This window comes from Bacillus rossius, chromosome 1, assembly GCF_032445375.1.
Source record: "Bacillus rossius redtenbacheri isolate Brsri chromosome 1, Brsri_v3, whole genome shotgun sequence".
Lineage (NCBI taxonomy): Eukaryota > Metazoa > Arthropoda > Insecta > Phasmatodea > Bacillidae > Bacillus > Bacillus rossius.
Window position 1 is genome coordinate 328,436,255 of NC_086330.1, and position 23,403 is coordinate 328,459,657.

At 37.8% G+C, this 23,403-nt stretch overlaps 1 protein-coding gene across 2 annotated transcripts in view; it reads left to right on the plus strand.

Annotated features, from left to right (window-relative positions):
* Positions 1–23,403, plus strand: part of LOC134528014 (uncharacterized) — a 157,642-nt gene that overhangs the window by 128,455 nt on the left and 5,784 nt on the right. For both annotated transcript variants that reach the window (XM_063361175.1, XM_063361176.1), the window contains exon 3: positions 18,073–18,178. In XM_063361175.1, coding sequence (XP_063217245.1) covers positions 18,073–18,178 — 106 coding nt within the window. The remainder of the gene's footprint in view (positions 1–18,072; positions 18,179–23,403) is intronic.

Sequence of the window (23,403 nt, forward strand, 5' to 3'; positions counted from 1 at the left end):
ATGTTACGGTTAGCGCTCAAATCTCATAGTTGCTCTGCATACGAAGCTGAGGAGACGCCGCACTAGAAGCGCCAGTGAGCGTCGCACTTATCATCCCGTTTCACTGACACAGACTCAGCCCTGACTAGGCGGGGCCCCTTTAAAACTTGTAAAGTCTACAGCAAAAACCACGTTCTTCCTCCCAAGTGCAATTTAACAAAAGCACAGAACTCACATAGGTCCGGTTGTCTGGACTTCCAAGAACGCTTCGTTTACTTGAGGCGTGTTCTTCGTAGAGCAGTCCACAAATCTACTGTAATTTATAACAGTGTAGTTAACCGCTAAAGATTTCACTCGTTAAGATCAAGAAATGTGCCAAACTCGATCACGATAACTTGTTAACTGGCCTCTTGCTTACAATCGGCATGTTCAGTTGGATACAGGGTCCGCTCGCTTTGTGATTGCTGTGATTAGTCGTAAGCTCGATAAATAGTTAATATAAAGATACTTCAAAAACAATTTTCATATGGTTTAAGTTAATTTTTAATGAAGAGAATGTAAAAATAAGAACTAGAAAAAAAATTACGTCATTTAATATGAATATTTAAGCTCCTGCGAAAACCTCATGTGAGGCACTGCTGTACAAACATCTTCGGGCCACGTGCTAAAACAAGCAAGAGTTTTTCCCCGAATTAGTAGCGAGTTACCTTGTTTTAGAAGGGCATGAGAAATAAAACTGTATTTTTAAAAAATATGAAACACGGTTTCATGTATGTAATAAAATGTAAACATAATCTTTAAATTTAATTAATTTGTTTAACAGCGACAGTATTAACTACAACGCTGTATAACGAAATATTTTATACGCGTATACATATATACATATGCTGGCTCCTTCCTGTTATGTTTTAAACTTATTTCAGGAGGTATTATTTAATCTTGCCTGCTCGCATTCTTCTTCACGGGAAAAGTTTATAGGAGCGCTTACCTGGCGATTTAATTACTTCATTAGATGGCTCAGTGAAATATGTATAGACGTCAGGGATTACCAAGAAACCGTTTTTTCATTAACTCTTTACCAAACCTCAGCAGAAACTCCGAAGGCAGGCAGTGAGTGTTTCGTCCTCCTAGGTGTAGCCCAGACCGCGGCGGCCTTTGTGCCAGGAACACTTACAAAATGAACTGACACATATTTCACGCAAAGGATATTAGTTTTCGATATTTATCTTAATAGAAACAAGACAATACGCTCATGATTTTCCACGTTATTTTTTCTTACATGTTTCACCTTTAAGGGGCAGTTACCTGAGATTTATTGCTTTTTATCGTGATTATTAATTTTAAATTATAATTTCTTATAAACAGTTTAATCAATTTAAAATAATTTAATTAAATGTTTTAAGAAACTTAAATGATATTAATACTTCAACCATAGCATGAACCGATAGCCTGAGAACATGAGGTAAATAGTTTTCAACTACAGGATTTATTATTTTTTGTAATTATTGCATTTTTCAGGATATCATTCATTCATGACTGAAATTATTTTTTTTTTAACATAGAAACAGTAAGATTTCCAGGGTTTTGAATTTGAATGAAATTGAATGTATTATTGAATGATATCCTTAAAATTAACAGATTAACAAGATCGACTACAAAAATAGGTTGACATAACTGTACAAAGCACATTGCATAGGTACTCTGAGTTCATACTACGGTAAATAATTAAAGACATTATAGCTGTTTGAACCCATAAAATAAACACTTATTGGAATATATATTGTTACGATCGCGCTTGGCTGCAGTGCTGGCGTCGCCGCGCTCGTTCGGCCTGTCTGCGCCCCCTTCCACCCGCATCCTCTCCCTGGTATCTCGTGTCATACTATCTCGCTACATCCTGACCGTCGCAGCGCGCACCTGCCTCAGATCGGGTTACTTAAAAGAGGCCGCACTGCGGAATAAAAGGACTCAGACGCCTTTATCGGCGTTCTTAGAGCAGCCACCGCGTCCTTCGAGGACTCACGACGCGTTTCTGGGCATTTCGACGGCGAAGGTCGCGAGATATCTCGGAGACATGCCCGATTGTTCTGGACGGGAACCCAAGGGCTATATAAGGAGGTTGAGTCTGAGTCTGAGTCAGTGAGTAGGGAGTTCTCCCGCTGCGGAGTTTCCGGGCGATAGTGCCGCGGGTGCGGCAGAGTAGCGAAGTCCTTGGACGAAGGCTCCAGGGCAGAGAGTCTGAGTGGGGAGTTCTCCCGCGGCGGAGTTTCCGGGCGATAGTGCCGCGGGTGCGGCAGAGTGGCGAAGTCCTTGGACGAAGGTTCCAGGGCAGAGAGTCTGAGTGAGAGAGTTCAGTGGGGAGTTCTCCCGCGGCGGAGTTTCCGGGCGATAGTGCCGCGGGTGCGGCAGAGTGGCGAAGTCATTGGACGAAGGTTCCAGGGCAGGGAGTGAGTGAGTAAGTGGAGTCGGGAGTCGGGAGTTTCCGGGCGATAGAGTCGCGGGCGCGGCGGAGTCCCGAGTGAAGTTGCGGGCGAGTCGTCGTGTGGGATCTCGGCGAAGGGTGTGACGGCGGCGGCGGAGTGCGGCGACGGAGTCCCGCGGCGGAGACCCACGAGGGGTGCTGCGGCGAGAGTTGCGCCGGAAGTGCGGTCCAGCGAGGTGTGTGAAACGAGTGACTGGGGAATTGACCTTTTTTAGTGTAATTAATTATCTGCCATCTTAGAAGATTAATTGTAAGTGACAAGTAGTGGTAATAAATAAAACTGTGTGTGTGAAATAAAATCTATTAATTGGGCTATCCTTTACGAACCCGCAGGGAAATCGTAACATTTTGGTGTCAGAAGTGGGATAGCCCTATTTATTAGATTTAGGATTCAGTTAGAGTATTAGAATAAAAGTTAAGGATAGAATTTAGTTTACGAGGATATAGTTAGTGTTTAGAACTTTAGTGAATTTGAAATTTTCTAGAGTTAGTTTGAGTGTACTGTAGTCAGTGTTAGTTTTGAATGTAAGAGAGATATTTTTAGTTTAATAAGGTTCGGCTAGGTCATTTAAAATTAAGAACAGTATTAGAAAAAAATTATTTAGGTTGATTAATTAGTAAATGCTTTAGAAAGAGATGGCTGCTGAAGAGTTAAATGTAGAAGATATCAGGAAGATAAGGGTTATCCTGGAAGAAATGGTGAATGACATGAGGGCATGGATAACCAGTATGAAGAACTCTGCGAAAGAAGTGAATAGTGAAAATAATGTGGGTAAGGACCATCTTGAAGAAACGAAGAGCGGGTCAAACAATAGCCTAGAGGAAATGAAGAAGGATCAGAATGAAATGAAGAATGGCCAGGAAGAAATGAAGAATGAAAAGAAGACCGAAATGAAGATAAACCTGGAAGAGAACAGCCAAGAGAAGAACAGCCAAGAGGAGACCAGCCAAGAGAAGACCAGCGAAGAGAAGACCAGCGAAGAGAAGACCAGCCAAGAGAAGACCAGCAAAGAGGAGACCAACCAAGAGAAGACCAGCGGAGAGGAGACCAGCCAAGAGGAGACCAGCCAAGAGAAGACCAGCGAAGAGAAGACCAGTGAAGAGAAGACCAGCGAAGAGAAGGCCAGTGAAGAGAAGACCAGTGAAGAGAAGACCAGTGAAGAGAAGACCAGCGAAGAGGAGACCAGCCTAGAGGGGAACAGCGAAGAGAACAGCGAAGAGGAAATTAGCCAGGACATGAAGATGAAAGAAGAGCTGAAGAAAAGAACAGAAGTGGTGAAGATGAGTTACAAAGTAAGGAACATTGAAAAAGAAGAAATGAAGATAAACGAAAGAGAGAGAGGAAAATGCAAAGAAAAGCTGAAGAAAAGCCGAGAAGAGAGTCAAGAAGAGATAGAGAAGTGCAAAGAAGAAACGAAGAAAGACGAAAGAGAGAGGGGAAAATGCCAAGAAAAGCTGAAGAAAAGCCGAGAAGAGAGTCAAGAAGAGATAGAGAAGTGCAAAGAAGAAACGAAGAAAGACCAAGAAGAGACTCAGGAAGACCAAGAAGAGGTGAAGAAAGACCAAGAACAGGGGAAGAAAGACCGAGAAGAGAAAATAAGAACACAAGGAGTCATGAAGAGGGTACAAGGAGAAACTAAGTGCAGTCCAGGTGAGACACAGAAGAACCAAGAGGGCACGAGTAACCAAGAAGAGATGAAGAAGAGCCGGGAAGAAATGCTCTGCGAACAAGTAGCTGCGAGAGAAGAAATGGAGAGAAAAAGGGAAGGAACAAGGAAACTGTTGGAAGGCAATAAGCAATGCACTCAAGAGTATCGGGTCCGTCCAAGGCATCGGTCAGCCCGTCTCGGGCAGCTGGCTGAACGACATGGGGCATCTGCGACGCAGAAGTGTCGCCGGGTGACAAGAGAAGCTACATCTAATGAGAGAGAGGGTTATCTGGTGAGACTGTACAGCCCACGATGGAGGAAAGGCAGGAGGCCTAAACTTCGAGTAGCATGGGGACCTCCATGAGGAGATGCATTACCTGTTCGGGACGAACAGGTTTAAGGAGGGGGCAATGTTACGATCGCGCTTGGCTGCAGTGCTGGCGTCGCCGCGCTCGTTCGGCCTGTCTGCGCCCCCTTCCACCCGCATCCTCTCCCTGGTATCTCGTGTCATACTATCTCGCTACATCCTGACCATCGCAGCGCGCACCTGCCTCAGATCGGGTTACTTAAAAGAGGCCGCACTGCGGAATAAAAGGACTCAGACGCCTTTATCGGCGTTCTTAGAGCAGCCACCGCGTCCTTCGAGGACTCACGACGCGTTTCTGGGCATTTCGACGGCGAAGGTCGCGAGATATCTCGGAGACATGCCCGATTGTTCTGGACGGGAACCCAAGGGCTATATAAGGAGGTTGAGTCTGAGTCTGAGTCAGTGAGTAGGGAGTTCTCCCGCTGCGGAGTTTCCGGGCGATAGTGCCGCGGGTGCGGCAGAGTAGCGAAGTCCTTGGACGAAGGTTCCAGGGCAGAGAGTCTGAGTGGGGAGTTCTCCCGCGGCGGAGTTTCCGGGCGATAGTGCCGCGGGTGCGGCAGAGTGGCGAAGTCCTTGGACGAAGGTTCCAGGGCAGAGAGTCTGAGTGAGAGAGTTCAGTGGGGAGTTCTCCCGCGGCGGAGTTTCCGGGCGATAGTGCCGCGGGTGCGGCAGAGTGGCGAAGTCCTTGGACGAAGGTTCCAGGGCAGGGAGTGAGTGAGTAAGTGGAGTCGGGAGTCGGGAGTTTCCGGGCGATAGAGTCGCGGGCGCGGCGGAGTCCCGAGTGAAGTTGCGGGCGAGTCGTCGTGTGGGATCTCGGCGAAGGGTGTGACGGCGGCGGCGGAGTGCGGCGACGGAGTCCCGCGGCGGAGACCCACGAGGGGTGCTGCGGCGAGAGTTGCGCCGGAAGTGCGGTCCAGCGAGGTGTGTGAAACGAGTGACTGGGGAATTGACCTTTTTTAGTGTAATTAATTATCTGCCATCTTAGAAGATTAATTGTAAGTGACAAGTAGTGGTAATAAATAAAACTGTGTGTGTGAAATAAAATCTATTAATTGGGCTATCCTTTACGAATCCACAGGGAAATCGTAACAATATTAATATTAAAATCAATTAAATGTGTTTATATTTTAAACTCAACTTAAATCATAAGCATAAACTCAAAATTATTGAAGAAAACTAATTCATTAAACTACTCTCTTAAAAAATCCATAATTTATCAATAATTGGTTCACTTGCAACTAAGATATTTTATGTTATACCTCGAACTCCCACAGCGGTCATTTTGACCTTCCGAAAAAAAAATTCAAAAATAGCTGCTTTGAGTTATGCAATTGAAAAAACCTTTTTCTCATCTTCTACACGATTATATTATGTGCACATACACGTTATTTAACAATATTTTGCTAGAATAAATATTATTTAATGTGGGTTTATATAGGCCCACATAAATAATTTCCTTTATATTTTGTGTGTGCAGCTGTGTGCATATCAATTGTTTTCTTATCATCACGCATGTGCTCTACATTTGCGCATGTCGTAACAAAATGATGCCAAGTCCTTGACTTCTACCTATATCGTATTTCTTGTTCGGTAGAAGCTGGGTTTGTACCTTGGTATGGGTTGGTATGAATGCATTTCTTTTGTTCGCATTCTTACTCCCCTTCAGTGAAAATGTTGGCTGCCTTGTGCATGAGTCATCATTGTTGTTCACCACTGCAGAGTGAATCATCTCTGTAAAGAGAGAACACGCATATCAGTAGTCTGGGTAACAGTATAGTTTCGCAATGAAGTAGGTCTTGGGTGTGAATTCCATTGGCGCTGTTGCTGTGTGTGTTTTACTGAACATTTATAATGAACCGACATAAACTCACACTAGAACAAGCTTTGCAGTATTTGCAAGACCTTCCTGAAGATCAATCTGAATGCAGTGACTTGCTTGAGAGTGATGAAGATTACATTCCGAATAATAGTGACTCAACTGGAAGTGAAGAAATCGATGAACCAGATGACCTTGTGTTTGAGAAAACTTCTATAGTCGCAGCTAATTCATCTAGATGTATCACTGGTAAGTAAAATAATTTTATTGAATAAAGTATAAAAATTTAGTTCCGTAACAAGTGTCTAAGTAATATTTTTTCTCAAGAGTATCCCGGTATAAATGGATGTTTAGGGCTGAGACTTCTGATCTCAAGGGTTTTTGATCTAGGCCTGTATGGTTAGACAAATATTTTTACTTACTAATATTTACTAATTTACTAATATTTGGACATTCTATTATAACATACTTTTTTTCTATATTATATGAAATATTCAATGAAACGTCTTAGGTTAGTTTTTTATGTGCACAAAACATATAGCAATAATATAAGATTTTTGTAATATACTCCACTCACTACTTATCTCAGCTATTACGATTCTGAGTTCCACGATATATTTGCTGCATCATAATTGTTATTGCGTATGTGTATGAATGAAGGACTTTCTAAATAAAAATTAATTTTTTTCCAGGCACTACTCAAGGCACATCAGATGGCATTGCTGCATTATCTGCACCAGTTCCGTATTCAGCGAATGTGTCAGGGCGTGCAGTACGGCAAGGAAGTAGGCGAGGCAGAGGACGAGGGCGAGGCAGAGGACGAGGGCAAGGCAGAGGAGAAAAAGAACCAGAACCAAGTGGTAATGAAATGCAAGATCATTCTGGACCAATTCAAGCTCAAAGATCTGCCGCACATTGCACTAAAAAGCACGTTAGATGTGGACCTCAGCAATTTATTCCAGTTGTTGGTGTTACAATGATCAGTGCGAATGGAAATCAATGGACTGTTGTGAATGCAGGTGATAGTGCTGTAGGCAGGGTGGGTTTGCAGAATGTGCTACGTGAAAGGCCAGGACTTTCGCCTACTGCAAAACGTAGTATTGATGAGGCAAACGTTACAAGTGCATTCAGACTTTTTATTGATGAAACTATACTGCAGAAAATAGTAAAATGCACTGAAACAGAGGCTCGGTACAGGCTGCAAGACGAAACATGGTGTTTAAGTTTGGAAGAGCTAGAAGCTTTTATTGGTCTATTGTACCTGCGCGGTGTGAGTGGAGCCAAAGGACTTCCACTCGCTAGTCTCTGGTCAGCCAAATGGAGTATTCGTTTTTATGGAGACACAATGTCACGCAATAGATTCCAGGAAATATTGAGATTTATTCGCTTTGACATAAAATCATCGAGACCAGAACATTTGGAGCAGGACAAGTTTGCTCTTATATCGGATATTTGGAATCAATTTACCAGCAATTGCATTTCCAGCTACAAACCAGGTGCTGATATTACTGTTGATGAGCAACTTTTCCCAACCAAAGCCAAATGCTGTTTCACTCAATACATGTCTAATAAACCTGATAAATTTGGAATAAAATTTTGGCTGGCTGTTGATGTTGCGAGTAAATACATTCTAAATGGATTCCCTTACTTAGGCAAAGATGATAAACGGCCTGCTGACCAGTCTCTCTCTGAAAATGTAGTTCTTCGATTGGTTAGTCCTTATCTCGACACTGGCTGTAATATTACCATGGACAACTTCTTCACTTCAGTCGCTTTGGCAGAAAAATTGATGGCTAGGGGTACAAGTGTTGTTGGTACAGTGAACAGGGCTAGAAGAGACATTCCAGCAGAACTCAAGAATGCAAATCTTCCATTGCAGGATTCATTCATACTAAAGCAGAATGACTGCACTCTTACTGTGTACCAAGGAAAAGTAAACAAAAATGTACTTGTACTTAGTACCATGCATACATCTGTTTCTATTGGCGTAGATAAGAAAAGACTTCCAGAAACTGTCAGTTATCACAATGCTACTAAATATGGGGTCGATATAGCAGATCAAATGGCTCGACAATACTCAACTAAAGCCGCATCCCGGTGCTGGCCACTCCAAGTATTTTACAACATACTTGATTTTGCTGGAATTAATTCATGGGTACTGTACAAAGAAGCTGCAGGTTATAGTATCAGCCGAAGAGATTTCATCATGAAACTAGCAGAGCAACTTCGAGAGGGCCATGTGAGAAATCTAAGGGAAAACTTAGAGGACAACAATCTTGACACAGTTCCACATGAAAATCGTAAGCGCCGTCAATGCCAGATTTCCAAGTGCAATGGAAACAAGACTACCGAAGTTTGTACTGTATTGAGGCGTTTGCCACGCCTCCATTAACTTCACTTTTATTATTTGTTTGTTTTAACGTCCTTTTGATTTGGTATTAATTATATCATATGTTATGATAGATTGTTTGGCACTTGGTTCATTCTCGCCCTGAAGATTGATTAAAACAAAAGCATTACGGACATTCGCGGCGCTGCGCGTGTGTGTGTTTCCGCGAGCCAACACCGCGCTGCGCGCTGAGGCTTATGACGTCATGGTGACGCGTTAACCTGCGACGGTCTGCGGCTGGCGAGAGGGGAGACGGTGCTGGCGGCTGGTGGAGTCGACTTCGGCTCGCGGGTGCAGGCGTGTTGCGCCGCTGCTAAAATGGAAAGGCTGTTCCATTCACCTACGCATCGACCAGTGCCCAGTCCGGGTTATCTTCCACCATGCTGCGCAACTACAAGTAAGCCTCGACGCAACCGTTATTAACAACCGGAGACCGGGTTGGTTTTTCAAGGAAAAACAATGAGCAGAGAGACTTGAGTGATCATAAACTCAAATTCATTATCTTGCTAGCATATTGAATCGTTATGTGGCGAATTAAACTCTACTTCTTTTTTTTACGTTACGTGAGAAACTACGTGAACTGCAAGCCAGACTTAACACGTTGCTGTGGTGCGGGATGTTAGACTCGCGTAATTTACGTCATAACGAGAGACCGGTTTGACCAAAATATTGGGAATGTGCCTAAACAACATTTATAGACAATTACGTCATCCAGGATTGTAATCAACGGACCTGTTAGGGAAAACTAATGCTTTCTTAATGTTTGTAAAATTACCCGTAATATGGTGGTTGTAATGAGTGATTACATTAGATGTCCTTTTCTTTAATGCGAGATCTAGATCTGCAGATTTGTGTAAATGGTTCTGTATTCAATGTACCAAGCCAATGCCAAGCGGGAAAATTAAATAGTAAACAGGCAGTGATGTTTTCAATTATTATCCAGGTCATTCTTTTTTGCCTAGGGACCGTACTTCTCACTGCATTTAGTTGGTACTCCCTTCTGCGATCTCCGACTTCAAACTCGAGCGCCTTAAGTAAGGCCTCAGTATGTGCTAAATATGTTTGTGGCAAATGCACAGGGAAAGTCGTCAAAAAAACTGTGTGCTTAGTATGTAATGTAAAATTAAATGTATGAAAAATAGAAAGTTGAATTGTATACATTATATCAAATGTACAATTTTATGTGTTTTGAAGTATGCAAAAAAAAGGAAGGGTCACATTCATTTTCAATTTTAAAAAATATGATAATTATATTCTATTTTTAAATAATATTTTGAAATAAAATATTTTTGAAATATTACAAAATATATGTTACAAAAGTGTGTACGAATGTCTATATTATCTAAATAAAATCTTTTATAAATAAAATTTTATTTATTTTATCTCTCATAAAATTATCTTAAAGTAAATGTTATATTCTGTGTTAAAATCAATCCAAAAATATATATCATAAACAGTATTTTTTAAATTCGGTCAAATTGACCCTTCATGGGAGTTCTAGGGTGTAACAAACTCTGGGAGTCCTAGTGTTAAACGACTTTTATCAGTGATATAAACCTTTTCAAATGATTAACCACCGGTAATTTTACACTTAAGTAACTATCATTTTAAACGTTTATTTATCTCAAGTCCCAAGACTTACAATAATTATAAGATTAAATCAAAAAATAAGCATGGAAAGAAGGTATATGCGGCACAACTAAACACGAAAAGGCCTAGCGCAACGTAATGTTTGAGAACACGAGCTGTGTACCAAATAGGTTCCACTCGTACTTTTACACTCGCACTTCCGCCCTCCACGTCTTTTACATTGATAAGTGGAACAGTGGCACACTCGCGCGTACTCTGTGGGTAACCGACTGTAAACAACAATATTTACATTCGAAACTGGGGAGAGTGTAGCAGCAGCAAGGAGAAGGGATCAATGCAAAGAGGTTAATCTATAGACATAAAAATCGATGAGTGTATGTATGTTTCCTATGGACTCTAAAACTACTGGACCGATTTTGATGAAATTTTCAGGGAATCTCCATATTAGCCCAGTGAGTGGTCCTGTGAAGTTTGGTAGCAATAAAATCCACATAATCTTTTTTTTGGCAATTTTGTGTCATATTTTCAATACAAATTAATACAAAATTAGATTTTTTTATATATTTTAGATTTTTGAACATTCACAATTAAAAGCGTTATTAGGTACACTAGATTTCAAATAAATAAAGAAATGTAAAGATTGCTTGGCAGAGTTATTGGAATGGCAGTTTTATATGAGGAGAGAAGAATATCGTGAAGTATTTGTATTCGAAAAATCGCACAAATAATTGCTAAACGAAGGGCGGTTAGCACAACCATTTGACTAGCAAAATAGGTAAAATTTGCCACAGTTGCCAAGGCATCGCTCCTTAGCAGTTTCAGTTTCGTGGGAAGCAAACCACCTGCAGGTGGCGGTTTTCAAAACAAACAAAACATCACAACGAGCATGGATAGAGCATACATCGTCAAGCACTCGCTACGTAGCCTACACTCGCACGCTCGCTGAGCATCTGGAACCACTCTCTTTGACGTCACTGTCGAGCGTGAGTGCTACTGTAACACGGCCACAGAGAGCTCCCAGATCCTGTCAGCAACTCGGCGCTCATACATGAGTCACTCCCGGGGTAGGACCAGAGATTAGGAAAGCATCCAATGTAGCGTTGCGCTGGGTTCCCAACTTATATATGATTATATGTATATGTATATGTATATATATAAGCGAGTGCCTAGCAGACCATGCTCACGGCTGTGCACGCGACCTGTGCGAAATCGATTCACAATTTAAATATTCCTGTTAATTTCAGCCAATGAAATATCTCGATACATCCTACAGTACATCTCTTGACAATTTTAGTAAGTAACCATATTAATTACCAAATGATCATCCCGTGACATCTGACCAGAAATTTGTGAGCACAGTTTTTCAACATATAAATAAAAACAGGGTAAAAAAATATTTTTAGTTAACCATTCTACCAACGATACCTTATTTTATTTTATAATTTTTGATAGTGACGTGTAAGTAATAGCATTAATTTTTAAAGCAGGAATTATACCTGAGCATTGTAATATCTCGACAATTTCTTGCCACAACATTATTAATAAATATAAACAGTTCTCTAGTCCCGTCGAAATGGCTTCCTATTTTATTCTCATTGGTTGTTGCGCCATGCGTCCGTAACAGAAATAAGATACATTCAATTCCCGCCTATGCGCAAGACCTGTCTCCCATGAACTATGCGCTATTGCGAATCAGTAGTTTCGAAAACATGGATGTCAAATCTTGTGCGCACGACCTACTTTTACTATTACTGTTATTTGTATTTTCAATTGTGTACCCAGCTTTAGCCATCAGAAGCGAAGGGTTTTTTATTTATTTTCACATACTAATATGGCGTACGTTTGTTTATATTTTTATCAGCTATTCCAGCCTGTTCGGAATAAATTTAGATAAAAATATTACCGGTTAATATTTTCATTTATATGAAAAGTCTGAAATCAACCTTGAGATGTGAGTTGAAAGGAATAACATCCCAGACCAACTTGAAAATTAAATTTAAATAATATGAAAGGTATACTTTCTTATAAAAATTTATTTTCCCAGTCTTTTGGAGTTCTGCTTAATTTCTTCTTCTTCTTCTTCTTCTTTGCGTGTATGAATGCATTCATATGATATGTCTCGACGACATAAAACACATATTTAAGTCTTCTTTGCTATATGTAGGCTCTCACACAATTTTCGTTGAAAAAACAACTTTCTAAAGAAGTTCGTCTTCAAACCACATAAAGGTTTCTTAAATTCCATCATTTTCACAAAATCTTCAGCGTTTTTACCTCACATACAAGTACAGCTGATACAATTTGTAAACAAATGGACACCATATTGGTATGTGTATTGCAGTGATTCACCCCTACGCTTAAGGCTTCACCCCCTTTCCCAGAAACATAGCTTATGCTTCATCTGTATCCTTTCCTAACCTATACCCTCCTCACGCGACGTTGGCCAAATACGCCAACGATCCAGATAAAATGACCAAACGGTTCTTTTTCCCTTTTTTCGAACTTACAACTAAGGGGAATTGTTAGTTATATAGTTTTATTTCAGAAAAAAATAATGTATCATTTTACTTAGCTTACAAAACACAAATTTGAGAAGTTTTAAAGTGTTTGGCCAGATTAAATTAGATCTCCTGAAAGAAGTTTAAAAAGTAACAAGGAGGAGCCAGCATGATTACCTTTACACCCAAATAGTTTTACTTTTGTAATCCACTGAATTATTTTTACTTATACGTCTTAAAAACATTTTTTTTAAAAAATGGATCTTCAGCCGCTCATTTGCAAAACGTATAGGAAATAAAAATGTTATGTTTTCAAAATGTAAGCAACCCAAAAGTGTTGTAACATAAATATAAATTAACGACCTGAAACGAGAGTTATTTATTTATGTTCTTGTCATTACATCAATCGAGTGGGATTTCCCTGCTAATTTATTACGTTACCTCTTGCATTTTTTTTAGCTAAACATTTTGCTCTCCAAAGATTTACTAAACGTAATTTTGGAGATGTAAAACATCGCTCAAGTTACAGGTAATAATTATGAACAATTTAGTCATGGTTAGTATTTGACGCCTTTCCAAAAATCAGGTCCAAAGCCGGGGTATTCGAATCGTTTGATAGTCGACGTATCCACTTTTAATGATTCCGGCAGCGAATTCTAGCGGCTGGTGTGAAAACTATGTGTGATTCACGTCAAGAAATGTATTTGAAACCACGTTTTGTGCATATTAATTAGGCTCGGCATTATTTTAAAGATTTTAACGTAAATTTTTTTGACCGAGGCCCAATTTTAGTATTATGAGTATATTTTGCAACGTAATAACACGTGAATTTGCTCGTTACCGAGGTTAGATGTTACACATAACTGGCAAGTACCGAAAACCTCGCTCACATTTTCTTTACGCTATTATTAAATTTTATTTCGTTAGTATTTGTTGATAAAAAAAATTAAGACGTATCATTAAACGCAAGAGAGATATCGCGTATGTATTTACAGAAAATCCCTCAGATAATAGTAATGACAAATAAACTGGAACAACCAACGTTGATTAGAGCGAGCCCAAAATTGCACATGAATGAATAAGGGTAGACGTCAAGGACATAGGAGGCGGAGGGATGGAGCAACGACAGAATGCATTGTTGGGGTGAACAGGAGCAGCCCGAGAAATTTCGCAAACGCCCGGCAACATGCGCTTCGTTCCGCGCTCGTGAAGTACAGGTGTTGATCGCACCAGAGTCCTCCGCCCTACCGTTCCTGAAACATGGCAGTTTGTGTTCTCGAATACCGCTGCGAGGAGGACAGCTAGCACTGTACTTGCCATATTGTTTCCAAAATTTTTCAAACCACAGCCATTTTCTACTAATTTATTTCCAAAATTTTGCTTCGTTAACAAATAGCACACATCTAATTGGAATGCCTACAGTTTCCCCTGTGACGTCAACGGCGTTCAATTTCTTAATTAATTTTTGGTAATAAATTCAACTGTGATAAAACTGCCAGTATATGTTATGGTATGTGTTAAATCGCGATATCTGCCTTAACAAAGGCAAATTTGCAATATTTAACGCTGAAGAATTTCTGTGGCTTAAAATCATTTGAATCTAATATCACGTCCTTCTGTTTTCTTCCCCCTTCGTAAAGGAACTTTTAGACAACGGATCATAGAAAAACATATCTTAAGTGACCTGCCTAGTCAGGGGTGTGTGTGCTGGTGAGACCTTCTCTGGTGCTTCTAGCGTGGTATCTGAACTGGTGCAATCTTCTCATCTTGCATAGGACAACTATGAAATTAAAGCAATACGGCAAAGAAATGAAGATAAAGGTTTTAATCAAGGCCCCTGGGTGCTTTCAGCATCTTTACCGGGCGTTTCATATCTAAAAAATTATTCTGAAAACACGCATTTAAGTCTTTTTTCACTCTCCTAAAAATGCAGTTTAAAAATAAATACGGAAGTACCCATCCACCCTCAGCGCTTTCTAAAATACTTTTCATTAACATACAGCAACTTTCAAATCACGTGATTTCTTTCTAAAGTTCTGCACACCGTATGTGTGCCCAAGTAGGCACGACCTTCAGAGAACTATAATAGTAGCCAGGATCCTTACAGAATTGCCGATGTAGCCTTTCGTGTAAGGACGAGTCGCTCGCGACCTTCCATGCATCCTTGCGGCCTTTAAGGTGGGTATTGCGCGACATTTTGGTGTTGAGCCAGTCACCTGCTGTCTGAGGCCTTGCACGTGTGACAACTGGAAATTGCCTGAAATGATATGCGTAAAATTTGTGAACACAAACAAATTACCCTTGAAAAGTATTTATTAGATTTTACGCAAAGTTGTGTTAACACGGCTGGTTTCTCACTGAATGCAGACAAATTAAGACAATATAGGAAAGTTGAGGAAAATCCGCGCGATAAGTGATGGCAGCGATCCTGGCGGCATTATCAGTACTTAGCACTGCAAACAATGTTGTTAACACGAGATTTTTGAGTTTTTATTTCACTTTTATTTATATTTAATGCGTTAATAGGTTACAAACAAATAATTTGTATTATCCATGGTTTCTACTACAATATTCGGTGAGATGTATGCTTCCAGAATTCCAGCTAACAGTTCACAGAGGTGCACAATTTTGCATTTCGCACGTATGCTTACAGGATACGCCTCTAGGATCGCTGTAATAATGTTTCTCGTGCCTTGACATGTTAACGGGCCTGAGATTTCTAATAGTCTTCCATAATATTTGATGCAACCTTGAAACTAAAGTATACTTGGGCTAAGGAAATTAGCATTCTGTCTTGTAGTGTTATGCAAATCAGAAAATATTTTCTTGGGTTATTTGTATATATTCGGTCTTAGTCAAATATATTTTGGTTGCTTTTATAAATGAAGGTTTATACCCACGTTCGTCCATATAGTTTGGAAACATCCCGTATTCAAATTAATTTCGTTTTAACAACCGAATAACCCACACAATAATGGAATGCCCGCTACATTAAATGTAAATATTTCTAACTGTGTTTCTCGCTAAATAATATCAGTTCCAAGTATAAAAAAGGGCTTGAAATGGCATGATAACTATTTCAATGAGAGTGCGAGAGATAATTAAAAGAGCTTGATGAATCCACCACCGGTATACGATAGAGATGATTAAAATTAATTAAACAAATATTTGCTTGTCAGGAATACAGATTGCATTTTGAATTATTCCTATTATTAATTATTATAATAAATACTAGGATAAAGTAAAACACCATCTCACTATACTTTTTTTTTATTTTTGTAACAAAATATTCTATAGTAATATCTTTAATTCCCCAGACTACAACACTTAAAACAAATAATAGCCTGGATATTCGTTTTTTTTTTTCATTTGCGGTAATCACTCACTTAAGAAATCCTTGCGCAAACAAACTAGTTTTCTGAACAACTATCATATGATGTCGGAGAATTTAATTTACTGAAGATCATTTTAAATGTACATAATCACGAGTCAAGAAACCAATAATTCATTTAAAAAATAATGTCTAAATATCGGAAAAATTTCTTTGCTTGTGACTTTTTTCGACCGCGTCTTCACATGGTTGTTATTGTGATCGATGCTAGAATCCATATACAGACAAGTCTGCATTCCACCGACGAACGTATGTTGCAGGTCCGTCGTAAAAAACAAGTTGAAAACATCTATGCGACATGTGGTCTTAAGTGAATCTCAAGGCTGGTATACGTCTTTTAATGGTATAAATATTTTATCTATTATTTAAAATAAATTGTTGGTCCGCCCCAACTTCAAAGACGTATACCAGCCTTGAGAAGCACTTTGGGCCATGAGTCGTGTAGATGTTTAAAACTTATTTTGTCGTGATGTTGGTCATGTGCAGACTCGCTGTGTGTGAACTGCAAAATGTTGTAAATATAGTTTAAACGTAGTTTTTAATAACAGTATATATATATATATATACAGGGGCGTACTCAGGATTGACTTCTATGTAAGGCACCGGTAGTCTGGACCTAGTATAATACCTGTTTATTACTTCGGAAGTCGTATTATCCAGTGCATATTTTACAATTGTGCCCCCCATGCCACCCCTCTAAATGCGCCACTGAGTATATACTTACACGGATAAATTGATTAATCTTAATTGCTCTAAACGCGACAGGATTTTAAACTTATCCTGGAAGAACAACAGCGCAACCGACGCTACATGTAGGTCGCGATGCGACGCAAACGACTTAATTATTGCGAACGTGCAGCTTTCAGCCGTGCGACAACCCAAGACCAAATACTAGGTATAATTATTTCATGACATTTCCTTCCATTCACATGTAAGACAGTCATAAATGTAAACAAAATGGTTTTAACTGACCTGTGTAAGAAAAAAAATTGTTTAATGTAAATTTAAATATTTATTTTGTCAGCAATGTCACTGTACGCGGACGTCTTTAAAAGATTTTGCAAACGAATTTAGTAAAGAAAATCTCAAAAATTCACTGAATTTAATCGTATTAAAATGTGGCAGCTAAACCACCATTCGAAAACAAATATTTTGACGCTCATTTCAGTAACGCTGCGTCCGTGACTCAACGGAAAAGGAAAAACTTTCTCATAGGGTAGTCCGTCACGTCCACGAATTGTATTGCACTGGCGTCACAGATGTGTCTAACGTTGTTAGTTAGAAGGAAAAACCAAGAGAAAGGCGCATTTCGGGTCAGCGCCGTAGATTTTTCGTGAACACTTCGGGACAAAATCATTACAAGCGTTTCATATTATTATGTAATTTAATTTTGTAATTTCGTAAAGCACTGCATTTTCTAGACGTTGACACCCAAAACAATGTCCCAGCTATACGCGTTTCCACGCTATACCGTTCATAACTTTACGCAAAGCTAATTCCGAACAATCACGCGCATGTGCCTACACCGGTACGATGTCACAGGCAAAACAAATTACTGCGCGACAAACGCGAACAGACGTGAGCTAGCTGTTGTGGGCTCAACCATAGTTGACACATTATTAGTTTCGTAGATATTAGCGATTCAGATCTGACGGTATTTTGTCACACGAGAAAGTTAGACCATCATTGTAATGAGCAAACAGACGTTTTCACGTCAAAAGAAAAAATTATACTCGCGTCACTTTCGACATGCTATTGCGACTTTAGCGCTAGAAGAACAAAACCCTGTGACTGCAGCAAAAAATCTGTTACCGGCAAACTTGCACTCCCCATTCCCCTGTTGTGCTGTCCATCTTCACAAATAGAGCTTTTAAGAAATTATTAAGTAATTAATCTTGAATCATGTTTCAGATATCCGCTCCTCGACCAGTAACCTCGTGTCCACACGAACGCAGCAAAGCATCACGAAAATGCTCCTCCTCATATCCACAGTGTTCATTCTCCTAAATTTGCCCAGGTAAGCTTTATCTGAAGTGTTACATCTTAGCTCTCGGTATACCGCGCCCTTAGTGAGCTGGTGTAGATCTGCAACCAAGCTGTGATTATTTAAATTTATTTTAAACTTATTTGGCTGAGTTTCCAAAGCAAATAAACCTTTGAGTTTGATTGAAATTTCTACGAAATATTGTAAAATGATATGAATTTACATTGATACAAAACTGATTGTTAATAATTTTTTTTTGTTTAACCTTTAGCCGTATATAATTTGTACTAAGTCGATGAAAACGTGGATTAATTTGTCCTGATAATAGGTAATTATCTTTACTATCAGATAATTTTACATTCTTCTAACAAATATTCTCCCCCCCCCCCCTTTTTTTTTCCTTCAAATAAATAAAAATATGAACGTATCTTTCAGTACTTGCCAGTGATGTGTAAATATCTAACTTCGATAGTGAGCAAACTCATGTGTTACAATTTTTTTCATTTTGCAAACAAACTTATAATACGAAACTCGGACACGAAATTTAACGCAGAATTCTTTAACATAATTCCGAGCGTCATAAAAAAACTCATAAATAATATGGTCGCTTTTCAAATATCAAAATTTATGGATGCGAATCACACACATATTTTCTGCACCCTCCGCTACTAAAATTAGCCGCCTAAATCGTAGACGTTGCTTTTCACCGTCAAACGCAGATAGTAATTAAAAGCACGAAACAACCTAAAAAAATTTTTAACTACATATTAGAAACGGCTCCGACAAAACCACAGCTTTGAACCTGATTTTCGACCAGGAATTTTATTAAAAAACCGTCTATCTTCTTCAAATTCACTAAACAGTTAACACCATTAAGTTTCCGCACACGTTAGAAGTTATACTTCTATGGCATTACTGAAATATAACTGGAAACATTTCAAAACACATATTTTAACACTAAGTATATCTTTCTATAATTTGTTTTGTTTAAACAACTGAAATCAGACTGTAAATACTTCCTACGAACAAACAACTTAATTGAGCTGATTCATCCTTATAATTCTATTATGATGTTATTAAAAAAGTTGAAAAAAAAATCCCGTGAGAGATTTGAATCACGTTCCCAGGAGGAACAAAGCGCGGGCTCTACATCTGCGCTACTAAGGTTCTTGGAAATTTGGAATGAGAATAATGTATTATAATTGCTGTAATGCCAGTTTTCTTAGGTAGTTTAAACTTCTGATCACTTTTTACTATGACTTTTTTTAGTTTACCAAATATATTCCAGGGTAATTTCAAATAAACTACGTAATAACGTCATAAAGTTTCATTTTGCACACCAATACGTTTGGTAATTCTCCTAATGTTTACGAAAGTGACTATAAACGGGTTTACGTTGCTACACGTTTATCCGACATCTTTGTGGCTTATCTCCGTTCACGTAAATCAATTTACATTCCATTTTCACGAAACTGCTCCTAAAAAATGCCCTATATCGGGAGCTAAGACGTTTACCCATCAAAAATATTTGAACTCTCTTAGATGTAATAAGGAAATTAATGTATACATCAATAGAGTTAGCCTAAGCTAAGAATACGTACCGTCGGGATTAGGGGGGGGGGGGGGGGAGTTTGAAGCGGTTCAGGAAATTGCGACCTTAAACAAAGACCAACGATTCCATCCACGATTAAACTTGCAGACTTTTTAGTAGCTTAAATGCAATAAAATTTATATATAATGCATAAATTACGCATTATTAGCTAGCAAAGGTGATTTATTAACATTTTTTTACAATATGGTGAGGAAAACTGAAAAATAACTGAAAAATTGGTTTGGTGTTTAAAGGCAATGTTGGTGACTATTGCGTGGTATGTTTTGAATCTTTTCAGAAAATATTATTTTATTTTATTCGGAGTTTTAAAATCATAAACATTCTGAGGATTAAAAAAAAAAAACTAGGTAAAATTAATAATTTTTTCGGAAAGAAATTAAACCATATCACATAGTAGCTAGTAAAATCGTCTTTAAAAATAAAATTTTCCAGTTTTATATTTCATTTCATTCTACGTATCCATAATGCACCAAAAAAAAACCTGAAAAATGAAACTTTGGCACCCAATTATGACAAAAAGTATGTGATCAACACATTTTTTTTTTCGTTTTGTGAAAATTTAGCCACTCAAAAAGCGGGCACCTTTAACCATATGGAGCGTTAATGTAAAATAATGACCTGGAACGGGGCATAAACCCTTAAATTTTAGACTTTACAAAAAAATTCGTGTATTCTTGTACGCATGTTAGAAGTTATGTATACTTTTATTTTTTTCTTAGAAAACAAAAAATAAACCCAATTCATAACACGTACTTTTATTATTATACAAATTTAGAACCATAGGTAACACAATACGTGTGACCTTTTAACTGCAACCTTTATTTCAAATAAACTTAATCGTAAAGTTTGCATCCAAAGGAAGCGTTCGACATGTTAAAAGAGACCCAACTACATAAGTTTTGACTGTACATCATCCACCCCATGTATGATCTAACACAGTTTTCACGGCTAACAATTTATAAGTAAACCTGAAGAAAACAAAATTGCTAAAACTGTTTTCGCTGGTGTCGACATTAAATTATGGTCCTGTAATTTTAGCAATAAGTTCATTATCTTTATTAAAAAGTATAAAACAATGTCGTTATCCACGTCTCTCTTTGTTCGCTGAAGTTTTATTCTAATAACACATGTATTTAGGTTTGGTTTGCACCATCATTTGGAGAACCTCTTCCAATAGGTTTATGTCTATAATATATATTTATATTAAATTTATATTTATAAGATAAATATCAATTTTTTATAATCAATTCTTAAAAATATGTTTTATGTCATTTACGTGGCTTACCCTGACTTATAAAAAACTGACACATCAAATTAATGTACTACAGACAAGAATAGTATGTCTTAAAAAAAACTACAGAAAAGTTCGTGTTAGCATGTGCCTATTTTCTAAGGATGATTTACAGTAACCATTTATCTTTTCAAATTGGTTAGAAAATAATGAGGATCTGCGAAGCTATTTTTAACGACATAGTCTTAAGCCTTCTCAAGTTAAATATATTAGTTATCTTAGGCATTAAATTTACATCAATATTGACCTTAACGCCATATCATATGAAATCCACAATTATAAGCTGCAGTTTACAATAATACCTATGGATTTACAGTTTATATTTAAACTTCAGTTTTTCAGTACAGCTGTTGTCTTTTTCGATAGCAAATAAAGCGCAGGGTCAATTCAGTATTGCAGGAATAATTTTGAGCGTTTATGTTTGTGTTGTTTCCTGAAAAAGAAAGCTTTCAACATTGTTTACAAAGGAATTCTTTAGTTATGGGCAGTACTTGTTACTTATTAGTACTTACTAATCAAATTTAAATGACACCACATTTGTAGATCGCATCGGTGCCAAGCTGGGGCGGGCCTCTATTTTAAAAATAAAGGTGCGTACACTTATGTGTGCGCGTTAGAAGTTATAATTTTACTCCGTATTCAATATTAATATGCACATGCATATAAAATTAATTTTTTATTAATTAATAATTTATTACTCGAAATAAAATTTCAATAATAAAAAAATCAATCAATTTTGCTGAACGTTTATTGTAATATTTTTGTTTTAATTACTTATTAAAAAATAAATTCCATCATTTGTAATTTATAATGAAAACAGATTATACATACGGGAACATAACATCACTTATATAAATAAACTTGAAAATACACTTGAAAAGGTTTATAAAATAATTTCTATCACTAGTTTTCACAATAAATAAATTTTGTTAATAATATGGGCCGGTATTCAATATAAATCACTTAACCACATTATTTAAAAGCAAGTTTAAATATTTTATTTGAATTTAGCCTTTTTTACAAACCGTCAATTTTTGTTGCATGGTGCGCGCGCATCGTAAAAATTCACTGTCATCATACAAGTGCAATGTAAAACCACTTTCTTTGTGGTATACCAAAAATATCCAAACAATTTTTTGTTAATACGATATAAATTTAACATTTAATCAATGATATTATTAAGGTGTTTTCATATAATCCTTGAGAAAATAACTCTAAGATTACCCTCTTTTCCGACGTGCGATATCTCAGTAAACTGAAATGAAGTAGCTATAGTTCTGTAGTTCTGCAGTGAACGCCTCATACTTGCACCGGTGTATATGCGATGGTGCTAAAACCACGACTGCACTACATTAAAACCGCTTCTATAATATCAGTGTATCTGATTAATAACGTTTGTATAGTGCATGGAATTCAATATACTTTTAATGTAACATTCATCATCATAATCATTACTATCCTAATCATGCCTGTAGTTAAAGGCCATTTCTTATTCGGTAGTCCCTAATATTCTTTCTTCTTGGCTGCAGACCTTTTTATCAATAGACTCCTACTTTTAGGATATCAATCATCGTTATAATCTTCCGACATCTCTCAGCCTTCCTTAGGCATTCACAAACTCCTTCGAAAAAAAATTTCCTTTCAGACAATGCCAGACTTAGTTTTTTTCACTTGATTTTTCTGACATCACAGTTGTCTTAATTTAATTAATTAAACAATAGCATTAGTTAAATATTTATTTGGCTATTAAATTCACAATCCAGTAATCCAACCAGACGTCCAAGAATTTCGCCAACTATTCGAGTATATGACCCTTAATCCATGATTGCCACTAGCAATAACTGAATCGTAAATATTACAGAACATTTATTAAAAACTATCTGATGCCCGGCATGCGTTGCTATGCCTCTTTCAATTTTTTTGAAGTAGGTACACACATACAAAGCATCTCTCTATCTCTGTCCCTCTATAAATCTCACTATATATCTCTCTATATAAACCTCTCCATACATCTATATATCTACCTATGTATCGCTATCCATATCCCTCCATTCATATCTCTATTTCCCTCTATGTATCTATATTTCTATCTATATCTCAATATAACTCTCTATCGATATATAGCTATACAACTATTTATATATCTATACATCCCTCGCTCTATCTTTCCATATCTCTCAATATATCTATGTATCTCCCTCTCCTAATATATCTATATATAACTCTATGTCTCTAGCATATACTTTACAATCTATATATGTATCTTTACAAAACAGAAGATGAACACAGAAACATTCATTTATGTATATTTATTTTACCTATCTACATTTTTATTTATCTTTTTACCTGTCACAG